This window comes from Mizuhopecten yessoensis, unplaced genomic scaffold (genome assembly GCF_002113885.1).
Source record: "Mizuhopecten yessoensis strain PY_sf001 unplaced genomic scaffold, ASM211388v2 scaffold11085, whole genome shotgun sequence".
Lineage (NCBI taxonomy): Eukaryota > Metazoa > Mollusca > Bivalvia > Pectinida > Pectinidae > Mizuhopecten > Mizuhopecten yessoensis.
Genome location: NW_018408872.1, coordinates 259591 through 274346, shown reverse-complemented (window position 1 = coordinate 274346; position 14756 = coordinate 259591). Strand labels below are relative to the sequence as shown.

Below are 14756 nucleotides of genomic sequence, written 5' to 3'. Positions count from 1 at the left end.
TTCATTCCGCCAAAGACGACGTGTTCATGATTGAGTAAATCAAAGGAAGCATTGCTTCAAGATAATGTCAAAGTGTATATACAGGAAGCAGATCCAGCTCACAGAACCTTAATTGTGAGTTTGCAAGGTATGAAAGGCCGTTTATGTCAAAAACGAGATAAACTAACTCGTTAGCATTTAACGCGTCAAAACATCATTTAACGCGTTAAACAACAATTTAACGCGTTAAACAACAATTTAACGCGTTAAACATAGTTTTAACCCGTTAAACAATCAAAAATATTTTAACGCGATAAAATATTTCCCAAGTTTAACGCGTTAAATGCTAAACTTATTTTTAACGCGTTAAAGTGTCATAAATGAATGGACCAATCAAATGTGCAGCTACATACAGTACTTAAGCATTGCTGATGGATGCTGTTCGAGTAAGATGCCTGGGATCGGCTGAGATGAGGTCAATGTACATGCATCGCAATGAAGATTCAGTCCTGAACAAATATAAACTTCCAAATCGGTGCCTAAAATTATACTTTTCATCGGGTCCGGATAAGACGGTGGATTTTTTGCTCTTTCAGATGATATAAAATTTTATCTGTATTTAACGTAGATTTATAAGCAGATAACATTGGTTAATATTTTATAAAACTCGTTTGTTAACTGAAAAACAGCTAACTTTTTGTTAACAAATAACAAGCAGTGCATTGAAGACACTGTAATTGGTACATATATTGTTTCAACGTCACGAGGTAGAAGCTCACGGTCACTAGATACAAATGAAACATAAAACATGGCAAGAATCTGAATTTGCGAATTTCCATAAAAACGGTACACTTTTTGTATAAACATATATATTAGAAAGCTATAGAAAGTAATGCAAAGAATATTTCCACAAAGTTTCTATGTCACAGGTTCAAAGGTCAGCGTCGTTGACACTTGGGGAGACTGAAATTGCAAAGTTCCTAAAAAGCAGTACACATACACCGACACTTTGGAAGACTAAAAGTGGTACACTTTCTGTATAAACATAAACTAGTTGCAGGAGGAAGTAATACGAAAAATGTTTTGGCAAAGTTTCGAGGTCAAAATGGTTAAAGTTAAATGTCACTGACACTTCAGAAGACAAAAAATGCCCAATTTCTCATTAACGGTACACCTTTTGTATACACTTCTACGTTTCCAAAATTGTAGAAAATAATATTTCGGCAAAGTTGTAAGGTCACGTGGTTAAAGTTCAGAGTCACAGACACATCATGAACATGCTCTTTTTCTCCAAAACAAACGTAGACTTTTTGTTTACACATATATATTAGAAAGTTGTAGGTAATTGAGCCAAGATTATTTTGACAAAATTTTCTCAGAAACCTAGGTCCCATTTAATTTAGTTGCGGAAAAAATGGCGAAGACAGCTGGGAATGTAATAGCTTCAAAATTAAACTAGTTCTGAAACTTAATGTGATATACAATATTTTGTTGATACGTCATATTATTCACATCAATGTAATTAATGTGGAACAAGGGAGGACAGAGTTTCTAACCGATGACCAATTTGAGAACATAGTAGCGACTGTAAACTCCATGGAGCAGGAACTACTGTCTTCTTGTCGCGATTCAGGTATGGTACACATAATAAATCCGACAGCTCTTAGCAGCTGGTTAACGTAAGGGTGATGGGTGCCGGAACCACTCAAATCAGGTTTCTAACTGTTCAATCGTTTATGCACCCTCCACAAAATGGGCAGTGGTAGAAAGTGTTAACCCTATCTGTCCCCTTGGGTACACTTCGTGTTTAGCTCCATTTATTAGCAAATATAAGTCGCATGGTTATCAAACTTCATGTGTATTCACCTTCAGAGTACTAGGTTGAGGCTACCCAAAATGTAACACCTTTTAAAGAAAAATATTAAAATTTCATATTTAGTTTCTGAAAGACTGATTTTTTTTACTGTAATGAAACAATACATGCCTTAAGCCTTCATCTTATGTATTTCTTGGGTATCAACAGCATGTGTGTCTATTTATAGAGCGCATTAAAGTGCGTCAGGTTCACTTAGAATTTGTTTGCTGGTCGAGTACCCAAAATGGAACACTCCATCATATTCTTTTAGTAAGTCAGTTTATGCATTAAACAAACTTTTGACAATTTCTGACAAATTTTACTCATTTATAGCCTAAATATTTATTTGATCATACAGTTTTCCATGTTAAGAAATATGATCGAAAATTTATGTTTTCGCATCGTACTGTTTCCCTGGATTAGCAGGTGATCTTTTTTCATCGCAAGGGTGTAGGCTGTACCCAAAATGGAACACTTTAATAAAAATGACACAGCAATTGTTATTTTGCAATCAAATATAATGGTATGTATTCTAAATCAAAATTAAATAGTTTTATGCATTTTGAACAAATAGCATCTGCCTACTTCTGAAACATGGCTCATAAACTCAATTGAAAGAATAAAAAAATGAAATAAAAAAAATCCAAGGAAACAGTACGATGCGAAAACATAGTTATATCATAGTTTACATCCGCCCCTCAGCAACTATGAGTTGCATTTTGGTTTCACAATGCTGATATGCAAGGACGCATCTGGTTGGTTGTCAAGTTTAACGCGTTAGCATTTAAACGCGTTAGCATTTAACGCGATAAAATAATTGTTGACGCAATAAACATGTATACAAGTGTATATATTAACGTGATAGCGTTTAACGCGTTATCACTATTTTTAACGCGTTAAATTGTTGTTTAACGCGTTAAATCCTTGTTTAACGCTTTAAATGATGTTTTAACGCGTTAAGCGCTAACGTGTTAGTTTATCTCGTTTTTGACGTGAACGGCCTTTCATAGTAATGATCCTGCGAGCTTTGTCAATGCTTCACCGTTGGTATATCATTGTCAGCAATACAGTTCATCACAACAACATTTTGTCACATTTTGCTGATCTTATGCATGATGTATTTGCTGAACTTGTTAAATTTTGTTTTTCTCTCATTACAATGGTTTAAATAGATTGTCCCTCGAGCCCCATAGCTGCACATGTACAGGCTAATTGAGAATAGTGATCGATTCCTTTTAATGTAATTCAAAATCAAACAAGTAATCATTGTAACACAATAAAAGCACAGGCAATGGCTGTGTTGGTATGCATTTTGTTTCTAGGTATTTAAATCGTGTAATGGGACAACCAATGAGTCCGGTGTTCGAAGCCGGAAAAGTATCAGGAAATTTCCAAGATATTGTTTTAAACCCTTATTTTGAAATTTCCATTGTTAAGCTAACCAGGGTTTTAAACAACTCATCCCTGATTATTAAATATGCCTCTGATTTAATTTTCAAATGTGACGTGCATGTAAACCCATCACGAGTCGTTGTGTTTCCTCTCTATACACACGTGATACGCCTACACGGGATATTAATATTTGGGTCGGATGTGTACATTTCCGTACCAGCAATACGTATTGAATAGATACAAATATACATAAACTATGAATAATACAGAGAGGATCTTAAGTGTGTGTGACACGAGCTTTCCGCGAGTTTAATAATTGTCAGATGTACATTATATAATGGGGTCGAAGTTCAGGTTCGTTTTGTAATACGATTAATATTTAATGTAAATTACACTTTTTATCAGAAATATAAAAAAGACAACATGTTGCCTTTCTCTGTGAATTGATGAACCCTTGGTACCAGTGACGTCACAAGAATTCTTATGATAAATGTCACATATCTAAATTGTGGTGACATTCTCACACACTGTAAAAATGGAAATTTTCGCAGTGTGGAAATATTCGCGTTTTTCGATACACAGACTATATCATTTTCAGAACTATAGCCAACATTAAAAATTCAACACCATAATCAGCTCAAAGGGTCTCGACGCGACATTTCCATACGCTAACAATTCCACCTTTACAGAATGATATTAGCCAGCTCGCATACTAACTGTTTAGTATTACTGACATAATTGGATTGTGTGATATTTTGCAAGATAATACAATGTAATGAATAGAATAAAAATGTATTTCTGAACTGTCAAAGAAGTTCTGGACCTTTTTGTAAATGCCACTAAAGTGAAATAGATTTTTTGATTTTTTAGAACGTAACACACACGTAGGTGATTCCACCTTAACAATGGTAATGTATACTAATCCAAAATTGAATGCAATGAACCAATTCCAGAATAGTTTACAAATCTCCATATACTTTTGCTTATCGTCGGAGGTATATATTTTCCCTAAAGCTAGCATTTTAGAGAAAGAAATTCCAAAATGTTCATGTTAGCGTAGGTATCGATTGTGCACGTTCAGAGACACCTTTCTATGTTGGAGATTGGTCTTCAGTCCACGTATTAAACCGCATGACGCTGGTACATCTTACAACCCATTGAGAATGGATTTTAAAGTTTATCAAAACAAAACGAGACTGCCTCCTGTTCCCGAACATTTGAGGTTAATATAATGGGGTGGCCAAACGGAAACGACGAAATCAGTCTACAGAAAGATGGACACATATTAGACATATAAACAATACAATAACCATAGTTTGAATTATATGTCTTTATTAAACTTTTATACATATACTGTGCAATGTCATCAGTGAAAAATAGAATACAGAATTTAGCAAGAAAAAGTAATACAAGCATGTTTCTTTAGGACATCAACAGAAGAAAACAAGTCGATTGATTCAACAGCATAAAAAATGCAATATCAGACAACATGTTTTAATGATTTGTGTAGATAACTCTTGTTTTGATGTCATAATGTTATTGATATAGCTAAAATACCCTTGTGTACTTATCGTCAGTAGAATACATAGAATACAGAAAAGGTCAGTTAGGAGTGGTGCTCATTTTCCCATTAACCTAAAGAAGTTCAAAACCAGAAAATCATAACTACAACGTATATCATTTAATCTTAATGAAAGTATAACTACGGTGGCTGAGTTGTGCCATTTCGGACGACAGTTAACAAACCTTCCGGGGGGAAAAGACGAAACTACGAGAATTAAGGCTTGTTAATTCTTGTCCTTTTGCACCTAAACGACAAAACAACGAGATTTGTATTGTTTTAAATCTCGCCTTTTCGATAATTTTAAGTCGCTAATTAGTGTGCTTTTCCCCGTCTTTTCGCCTGTGATTTCTCGTCTTTACGACGAACGAGATTTAGAAAAACTATTAGATGTCGCATTTCCGCCCCGAAAATACGACACAACGAGAATTAAGGTTTGTTAATTGTCGTCTTCACGGGTCAAAAAGACGAAACAACGAAATGGCACAAATCAGCCACCGTATATAACGCTCATGATAATGTCAGTCGCATATGTTGTTATCTTTCGAAAAAATTTGAATTTATTTTTATTTATCTACATATTGTAGTAACTTACAAAAGGGATAACATTTTTATATACTGCATATCATGTGACCACTAACTGATAAATTGTATATTTACATACGTATAGATGAAGGTATGGCTACATAGTCCACTTTTATTTTTCGGACACTTAGACTCCCTATGATGTAATACATTCAAAATACGTTTAGTTAGAAAACTGTATAAAACATTAAAAACGACCTCTACACATTTCATTCCTTTTAGCGTGTATCTTAATTTCACGATTTTGAGTTCGTCTATATCCTTACCAAGCACTAAGCCTCCCACAAAATTTCACAAGGACATATTTAATTGATAAGTTTTACTTCACTCAATAATTACTGTGTTCCATTGGAGCATAACACTCAACGGTTACATAAAGTAAATCAAAGAGTTTATATTTGAATAAAACAGAAAATGAAGTATCGTGGAATTATGTTAGGAGTAAGTTATGCTGGCGCAGTTCAAACCTATGAAGTAAACTGAGAGAATGACATAAATAGACAACAGTGTCGATATAAGGATTAATATGAGATACTATTTACCAACGTTAAGGTAATTTGCATGTGACAGAAATCACCGACGAAAGATTGTTTAAAGCTGATCATATGTAAAACAATTTAAATCACGTATATAACTGAAAGAAAATATTATCACCTAGTTACGGGAAATGAGTAATTAGACTGAAATATGTCTCTTTAGCGTTTTATATTTATAAATCATATTCTGCACAAAAATATTATACATTATAATACAACTTTTGTGACATGAAAACGACAAATAATTTGAGAAAATACAAAAATATATAAGCCTATTTTTTTTAAAATTATTTTTAATTAAGCAAATCACAAGAAAAATGAAGATTAACTCACAAAATACATATATCAGCAATATATCACTTTTATATCGAATCGTTTATTTTGACTTATCTTCCAAATGTGAAAATTGAAAAAAAAATACAATTGGGCGGAGTCAAACCAAAATACTATCAAAGTTGACTATAATGTGACTAATTATCCCACTAACAAAAGACATTAAAAAGAAGTCATCCAAACCATTTGCAGGACTTTCAAATCTCTCCTAAAATAAGGTATACTATCTGTGTTTTGGTAAGACAAGGAAAAATTAATAAAACGTCTATTTTTTTCTTGGACCGGATCTATATGTACATGTACAAGTGTATGTCACCTTTAAAATATTACGAAGGAATACAGATTATTCCGTTTGACATAAAGCGCACACTAAAACATCTACAATAGAAATGCAATCATATATCTATCTGTTCTTCGCATTGGTCGAACACTCAGTTCACATAGAAGCACTGATACACTCTTTATGAAAGGATTCGGTGATCATAGAATCGATTGTCATAGAAACGACTACTATTTACTTTTGTTCGCTGAACACCATTTTTTTGTCTTCTCAAAACAACATTCCCTCTGAATTGGCATGTGTCCGAGTGTTTCTTAGTATTGGATTGTCACATCTAAAAATATATTTCATAGTTTCCTTACATGAAAATGAAATCACAATCAGTCATTACCTATCACATATCAGTACCTATTCTTGCTAACAACGAAAGACAATGTTTAAGAGTAAATCTACTGTAAGAATCGAAACAATACGGTACTATCATATTAAGGACAGTTTTATAATATCTACTGGTATACTGCGACATGTGCTTGTTTCTAACCATGTATGGCACAAAAATCACCGAAAACTCTCGGTCTCAAAGACGAATGACAACGAGCAAGTCTTTATACCCTATTACCTTTACTGTCTTTACGGGGAGGAGGGTGGTCGTACGTATTGTCAGGATTAGTAATTGATAGCGACTTGGCAAATGAATCATAAAGATTGCTGAATTGCTTGTTATACAAAGAGCCGCCCTCAGTAGCCTGTGACTCTCCGCCAGATTTCTCTGTTGTATCATTGGCGACATTTTGAGTTGCTGACGTCACATTCTCACTAACAGCTGAACTTGTAGAATTCAGCTTTCCTCGTTTCATAGATTTTTTCTTTTTGTTGACCACCGCATACACAGCGTTTTGATGTTCATTTTCCGTTACATTATTTTCTGTTGATGATTTAGATTGTAAGTTTGAATCACTGTGTTTTACTTTCTTGCTGGAGGTGAACAGACTTTTCCGTATCCTATCTAGAACCGGGGAGGTTGGACCGTTATCATTGTCGTGTTCGTGAGGATTATACAACTCGTTATGTACTACTTTAGAAGTCCCAAGCAAAGACTTTCTGCGTTTCCATCGATTATATCCACGTTCTCGCCTGAAATTGCAACAAGAGACGCATATGTGAGAACTATCACATCACAAGCTTTGTTAGATTTGTACATCAAACAACATTGTAACCTCAAATTCCAAGGACGCGGTCTCGATACACATATTCTCTTTGTATACATGGAATAAGTCATAACAAAATCGGAGGTTGATTGGTTTTATGTATTAAATCTTGACCCGTCGGCAAGGTTGATATATTATAGAGGGTCTACACCAAACGGCAACGTCTGGTTATTTTACAGTTACGGTCCCGCGCCATGTCTTTGATCTTCATCAAATCAGCAGACTAGTCTTTTGTATCAAAGTGTCGCGTAAAAACCCTTTTACATACTAACATGACATATTTCAGGGATGCAGAACAGTTATGTTTATCCAGACCGGAACCCTTATATTTCGAGGATGGATATTGAAACAAATAGGTAAAAACATGAACAATATTAATTAATTAAAAGTTAAACTTCATGAACAATATATTTTACCTTTGGTATAGACATCCGGAAATAAAACGTATTTAAGGAAATAAAATAAACTTTCTTGTTTCCTTACTACCAAGGGAAATTTGTTTTGGTTCCCTTATTAATCTTTTTCCTGTTCTACGATTTGGGTTTAAGAGTTTTTGTATTCCGGGAAATTTAATTTTCTTTTTCCTTTTCCGCACTTTGTAAGGGGAGGGGTTCAATTTACCTCGTTGTTGAAAAATACAAATATGCAGCTGTTCGAAAATCGAACATTTGAAAATGAAAGAGGGTCGAAATCGTGACCTACCTTCACCTAGTACTACAATTTAATAATGCTGCCTTCTCAGAATTGTAGACGCAACTGTTTCAAAACTAGAAAATGTTTGTAAGACATGAATGCCCCCGTCACCTTGTGAAATTAGTTTCAGTGTTTGATGTTTGACGGGACGGGATGAGACGGGACGGACATGGGCAACAATATATGCCCCCCCCCCCTTTATGGCGGGGGGAGGGGGCATAGCATATCAAGTCACTCTTATCCATAACGAGTCCTTTGGATTACTCTATATTTTTCATACAAGGCTGAGTTTTCCGAAGGAAAAAATCTATGAATTGGAACTCCTTTTCCCGCGATATAACGTCTACAGTGGTACGTACTGGTTGCTTTGATAAAAAGGTAAAACTCGGTGACAAATAGCGTTTGAAGGACATACATTATATCACACTGAATTTGTATTTGATACCACAAAGATATAGTTCAATCTGTATTTATTAACAGCTACAGTTACAGACATCCTGTGATATAACTAGTTTCTCTAAATATCAGTACAGCAAGATTCTCCTCATAAATTACTATGTTATATCACTACATATTAAAGTAATGAGATGTCAACTTCATAAAATTTACCTTCGAAACACAATAGCCATACATACTACCCCAATGGCAATCAGGGATAGAGCTGCAGCAANATCAAGCATAGCATATCAAGTCACTCTTATCCATAACGAGTCCTTTGGATTACTCTACATTTTTCATACAAGGCAGAGTTCTCCGAAAGAAAAAAATCTATGAATTGGAACTCCTTTTCCCGCGATATAACGTCTACAGTGGTACGTACTGGTTGCTTTGATAAAACGGTAAAACTCGGTGACAGCTAGCGTTTGAAGGACATACATTATATCACACTGAATTTGTATTTGATACCACAAAGATATAGTTCAATCTGTATTTATTAACAGCTACAGTTACATACATCCTGTGATATAACTAGTTTCTCTAAATATCAGTACAGCAAGATTCTCCTCATAAATTACTATGTTATATCACTACATATTAAAGTAATGAGATGTCAACTTCATAAAATTTACCTTCGAAACACAATAGCCATACATACTACCCCAATGGCAATCAGGGATAGAGCTGCAGCAAGGACCCACCACAGCAGTCCTGAAAAAAGTAAGGAATTGATATTGCGGAATTTAAGGTATAGTAATCATTAAAATATCTTTTTTGCTTATTTCAATCATTATCAATGTAAAGTAATAGTAGATCTACATTCAAAAAGGTGAAAGAAAAAAAAATAAAGAAGGAAAACTTAATAAAACGTATATTTCCACCTATATCAGAACAATGGACCTTAAGGAACACTCTGTTGTTGCTCACAGTGATGAAATGAAGAATGTGTCACTGTGACCAGAGACATCATGGCTGGGTGCATCAAACAATTACTCGTCCGGAAACTTCGTTCCGTCTCCGGTTTTATGGGTAGTCTGATGTTTTCCTTTGCCCTCATGTTTCCTCTGTCCGTTTTATTGATATTGTCGGTATCGACATTTAAGTGCAGATTAATCCTTGTTGAATTGACAAGATTTGTTATTCTTTTGTAGTTTAGAAGAAAACCCCCAAAATATTAATGATATCAAATATAGTTAGTTTGTTTAATTTGAAGAACAAAGATTTCGCGGTTGTCCCGGTCAGAACTAGGTAGCGGGGATAAGATTTCGCGAAACATTGTCTGGTAAAAATATCGCCCTCACGAAGATACTTTTGTGTTTGGTTGATGTCAATTATTTTAGGTATTCTTAGTGTGAAAATAAAGTAAAATACATGTACGATATTGAAATGTTGTTATATTTTAATAATTAGGTAATAAACTTGATAACATATTTTTGTGTCTGTAAATATATATTCACGGAGATAATAATTCATGGTATTGATATTCGCTGGGGATTAAATATCGAGCTATCATTGGTGATCGCGAATAAAATGAAATTAAATCCCTCGGGAATATTACCAACTACCTGTATACAGTATTTAGTATTTGGTTTTTGAAATACAGTAAGGCAACATTTCCATTACAAACAGACAAATAAAATATAAATAGAATCTCACATGGGTGCGGTCAATGGATTGGGACATCTCAACCCTCAGGTAAATGTTTGGCAGTCCAGCACTAGGCTTTGGCCCGTGGACAGGGGAATCTAAACCCGAGGGTTGATATTTCCCTTCTACGGACCATACCCATGCTTGCTTCTTTTTCTTCAATATTCGAAATAAACATGCCAGTGTCAATACTCCTGTATATGCTTGTATTCCAGGACGCGCATGAATACAATTATGTTAATTCTATAGAGGGAGTCTGAGGTTTTCCTATGTTCTCATGTTTCCTCAGTCCCTATATTGATACAGGTTTATCTTTTTACGGGTAAGTTCCCATCTTTCACAGGCAAGTATGGGAGAAAAGTATGTTCCAATATGTTCATGCATGATTCATGTATTGCTTCGATTAATAAAATGTCCCGCAGTACCTACCAGAACTAGCCGCTGTGGCTTGCCGAGGTTGTACAATTACATTTGTTGTTGGTGTAACAGGTTGTATAGGAAAGTCTTTACATGTTTCCGAAACGTCGTTATCTATAACAAACAGACAAACTCTCACTCCTTAAGGATACATGCACAAGTTATTCTATTCGTGATATACATAATTCTTATTGTGTTACACTTTTATGTTCCTTTCAAAATAGCCATTTTAATTCCGTTTCCACATTACCAAAGTGTTAAATTTCCATATTTCTTAACAAGGACAAACTATGAAGGCAACGCATGTCATAGCAATGCTGTATGCACTCAGATACTACCCAAAAATATTTCAGCAAAATATGATATATATCATTTTGACTATAATACAGAATTAGATAAAATATACATAAACATTAGCAACCGATTGTAGCGAAATACTGTATAGCGGGATATATCTATAGGTTGCGCCATAATTGACCATACTTACATGCACACAACAGAGTAGGCGATTGAAAGTAAATTTGAGATGATCTACAATTTTGTATTTTTGTATGTCTCAGTGAGCACATGCTCACGGCAAATAGTATTTTGATGTGTTATTGCCAAATATGAACAAATGTTGTTACATTTTTTCAAAATTCTGCTATTGAAGATTATGTTTCTTTGAACTACTCATTGATGTATGACAAAAATCAACTTTTGATTGTTGTTTTATAAAAGTAAAATGATACCGTTCTGCTACACTCAATTAATGCAATGAGATAAATGTAGTAATACAAAAGTACACTTCAAATTTCAAACCTATATGAGAAAGTCATAGGTTACATTGTAATCAATATTACGGCGACATTTCTTTAATTACAAATAGTGTTATACTTACCAAGTATTACACAAACAAACGAGTGTGTCTGTGAGCAGTTTACACTCCTCACATCAACCCCTTGGTATACTAATAGACACATATCAGTGTGGAAATGTCCTTCTGAAACACCAAAGTATTATATAACATTTGTATGTACTAAATTGATAGGATTAAATATTGCCTATTACAAGAGTTATTTTGTGTTAATATCAACAACAACAAAAAGGAGCGCATTTGGAAACTGAGAGTGGTCAATATTTTGTACACTACTGACGTTTGTTTAGAATAAAGAAATAAAACATAAAAAGTGTGTTTCTCCTTCCAAAGGAAAACATACGAGGATTATGTTTTATACATTTACCTAAACAATTCCTGAATCTTTTTGCATAAATCGATAAAATGCAAATTCATGCAAACTGCACCCAATGTTTTTATATCTATACGACGAACATGCAAACATATCTTGGTTAAGTCTTCAATATTCAGCGTTTTTATCAATATATTTATTAACTGACTTGCTATAGATTTACAAAGATATCATCAATATAGTCTGTATTCCACAATCAAAAGACATGAGAATCGAATTCATTACAGAAACAATAACCTCCACATTCGAACGAGTACAATGAAATAAGAAATTAATGCATCTCACTGAAACGATGAACCGTTGAATGTACAACACTTTAAAAAATGGTTATTAGAAACATATAAAGCATACCTGAGGATGTATTAGGTACGAGCCAAAAGTCATCTGCAAAGTCAACGCAATCGACAAAAAGGTGTTTAAATTCATCTTCAGAAGCCAGTCTGCCTGAATATTCTTCGTCACAAAATTCAATAGCATCCATTATATTGAGCTTATCCGGGACGTATATGGAAAGCAGCGTCTCTTCTGCAGTGTTTAAACAGAATATCCATTGAAGTTCAGCGTCGAGATTTTAGTTTATAAGCCATTATTTCACCACCAGCGTAATTTTTGCGACTTTCACAATGAATTTTTTCAAAATTAAAGACGACAGTTAAAGTATTTCTCGTCAAGTAATATATCGGATAAAATATTTTGAATTCAACACAGCGTAAGTAAAAAAATAATATCACACAAATACAAAGTTGTAAACAGTATATATTCTGTTGTTGAATTTCTCTGACATGTTAAGTTAATCTTTACTTTGTAACAGTCAATGCATGATACTTACTTTGCAAACACCGTTGAGTAGTACTGTCCCAAACTTTGTTATCGTCATTGGGACAATCACACCTGTAGATGTCGTCTCTGTCCTTACTAGTACATATTAGTCCTTCGGTACACTCCGTCAGAGGCGGATTACACTGTTCGTTGTATGACAGTCCTAAATGTAACAGAAACACCATTAAGGTAGAAGTAGCGCTACTGTATCCTAGGTTACGACCCGTTAATGATGACGTTTTCAACACCAGTATTGTAAGAGTGGTAGATGCTGATGAACACAGGAATACATCCAAAACACAACGGTAGTGACCAATTAGTACAAACGGTTAACGATATTTTGAAAGTATAATCTTCCAACACAATTTAAAATACAATGTTTACATCTTGTAGCATATGCTTTGTGTGAAGTAATCATGAATTGGTGATGGCTGACAGATGTCACACCCAACTATATTACGACTGACAGGGATAACATTTAACAGCAAGAATTCCAGATAATTCGTAAGAATACCAGAGAAATAATATAAGTTTTTCTTGCTTCGTCGTAGAATATCGCATTTGTCACCACCCTTTGTTTACATTTAATAAAGTTTACGTAATTATTGTTATTGCATTTGACTACAAGTTCTGGATGCCCGATAAATATTCGGAAAACCTTACTTTCGCCCAGGCCTTGATTGAAGAAAATGATGTTATCTTAAATCAACATATATATCGGTACTTACTCATTGTACATGAACTGTTCATCTTATCCCAGAATTGATCGATATTTGGATCGCAAAGACATCGGCTGGATTCGTCAGTAGTCAGGCAAATCAGGTTACCGTGACATATATGGGGAACATCCAAAGTACACGTCTCGTTATAAAGAGATTCTGGAATGTATACGTTTTGAAAGATAATTGATAATGCTAAACTTTATTTTGATAAATCAATTTATTCCACGTATTACTTCTTCATTGCAAATAAACGCTGACACCAAACAAGGTTTTACCAATAAATACGGGATTTAATTTTAAATCAAAATGCATAATATGTTGAGCTGTACAAGAAAATTACGATAAGAAGTATGACTAGGAAAGTAGTTGGTATATTTGACCAATTGTTATGCAATGAAACAAAAATGTTAAATAGTTACCCTGCCTATTCAGTGCTGTTTGTAACATTAAATAGAAATGACTTTACAAGTACGTGCCACCATCTATAACACAAACTCTATAACAATGCCATGTAACGTCTGTTATTGTTATATGTTAACGTCATCATGTAAGGTTAGATAACATCGCAAACAAAAACAACACTAATTTTATCAGATTTGGGTCTTCCACACATTGTTGTTACCTACGTTTATAACACGCTTGCATCTTTACGTCCCAAAAGGAGCTGTTTTCTGCACACAGACATTTGGACATCAAATCCTCCTCCGGTCTTCTGCACACCAGGCCATTCATACAGGAATCAGGTATATCCGGATTACATGTAGCATTTTTGCCTAGTCCTGTGTATGAAAATGTTTTGTTTGTATAGTTATAATATAGACATAGAGTTATAATGTAATGAGCATGATAGATGGGTATTTGGAATGACAGTGGTGACATAATATTTTATATAGAAGCTTGGTCTGTGTAGTAGTCCCATAGCACCAACTTTTACTTAGAAACAAAATGTTAGCGAAAATGAATGAGATACACCAGGAAGTTTATAACAGAGAAGTAAGTGTTGATGAAGCAGCTGTTGATGGAAAGTTTCTAAATTTTCTAAACACACATGCTCTATCAGGA

General features: G+C 34.3%; 2 protein-coding genes across 2 annotated transcripts; both read right to left on the bottom strand.

Annotated features, from left to right (window-relative positions):
• Positions 1 to 7126: 7126 nt before the first annotated feature.
• Positions 7127 to 9102, bottom strand: LOC110465506. Its single transcript, XM_021521363.1, has 2 exons — positions 9032 to 9102; positions 7127 to 7655 (listed from the first exon to the last, which is right to left on the bottom strand). Exons 1-2 carry the CDS (start codon positions 9100 to 9102, stop codon positions 7127 to 7129), a joined length of 600 nt encoding a protein of 199 aa, XP_021377038.1.
• A 386-nt stretch (positions 9103 to 9488) lies between these two features.
• LOC110465505 lies at positions 9489 to 13754 on the bottom strand. The gene is made up of 5 exons (XM_021521362.1): positions 13701 to 13754; positions 12983 to 13135; positions 12505 to 12678; positions 11805 to 11906; positions 9489 to 9571 (listed from the first exon to the last, which is right to left on the bottom strand). The coding sequence occupies exons 1-5, from the start codon at positions 13720 to 13722 to the stop codon at positions 9489 to 9491; spliced, it is 534 nt and encodes a 177-aa protein (XP_021377037.1). The 5' UTR covers positions 13723 to 13754.
• Between the last annotated feature and the right edge of the window lie 1002 nt (positions 13755 to 14756).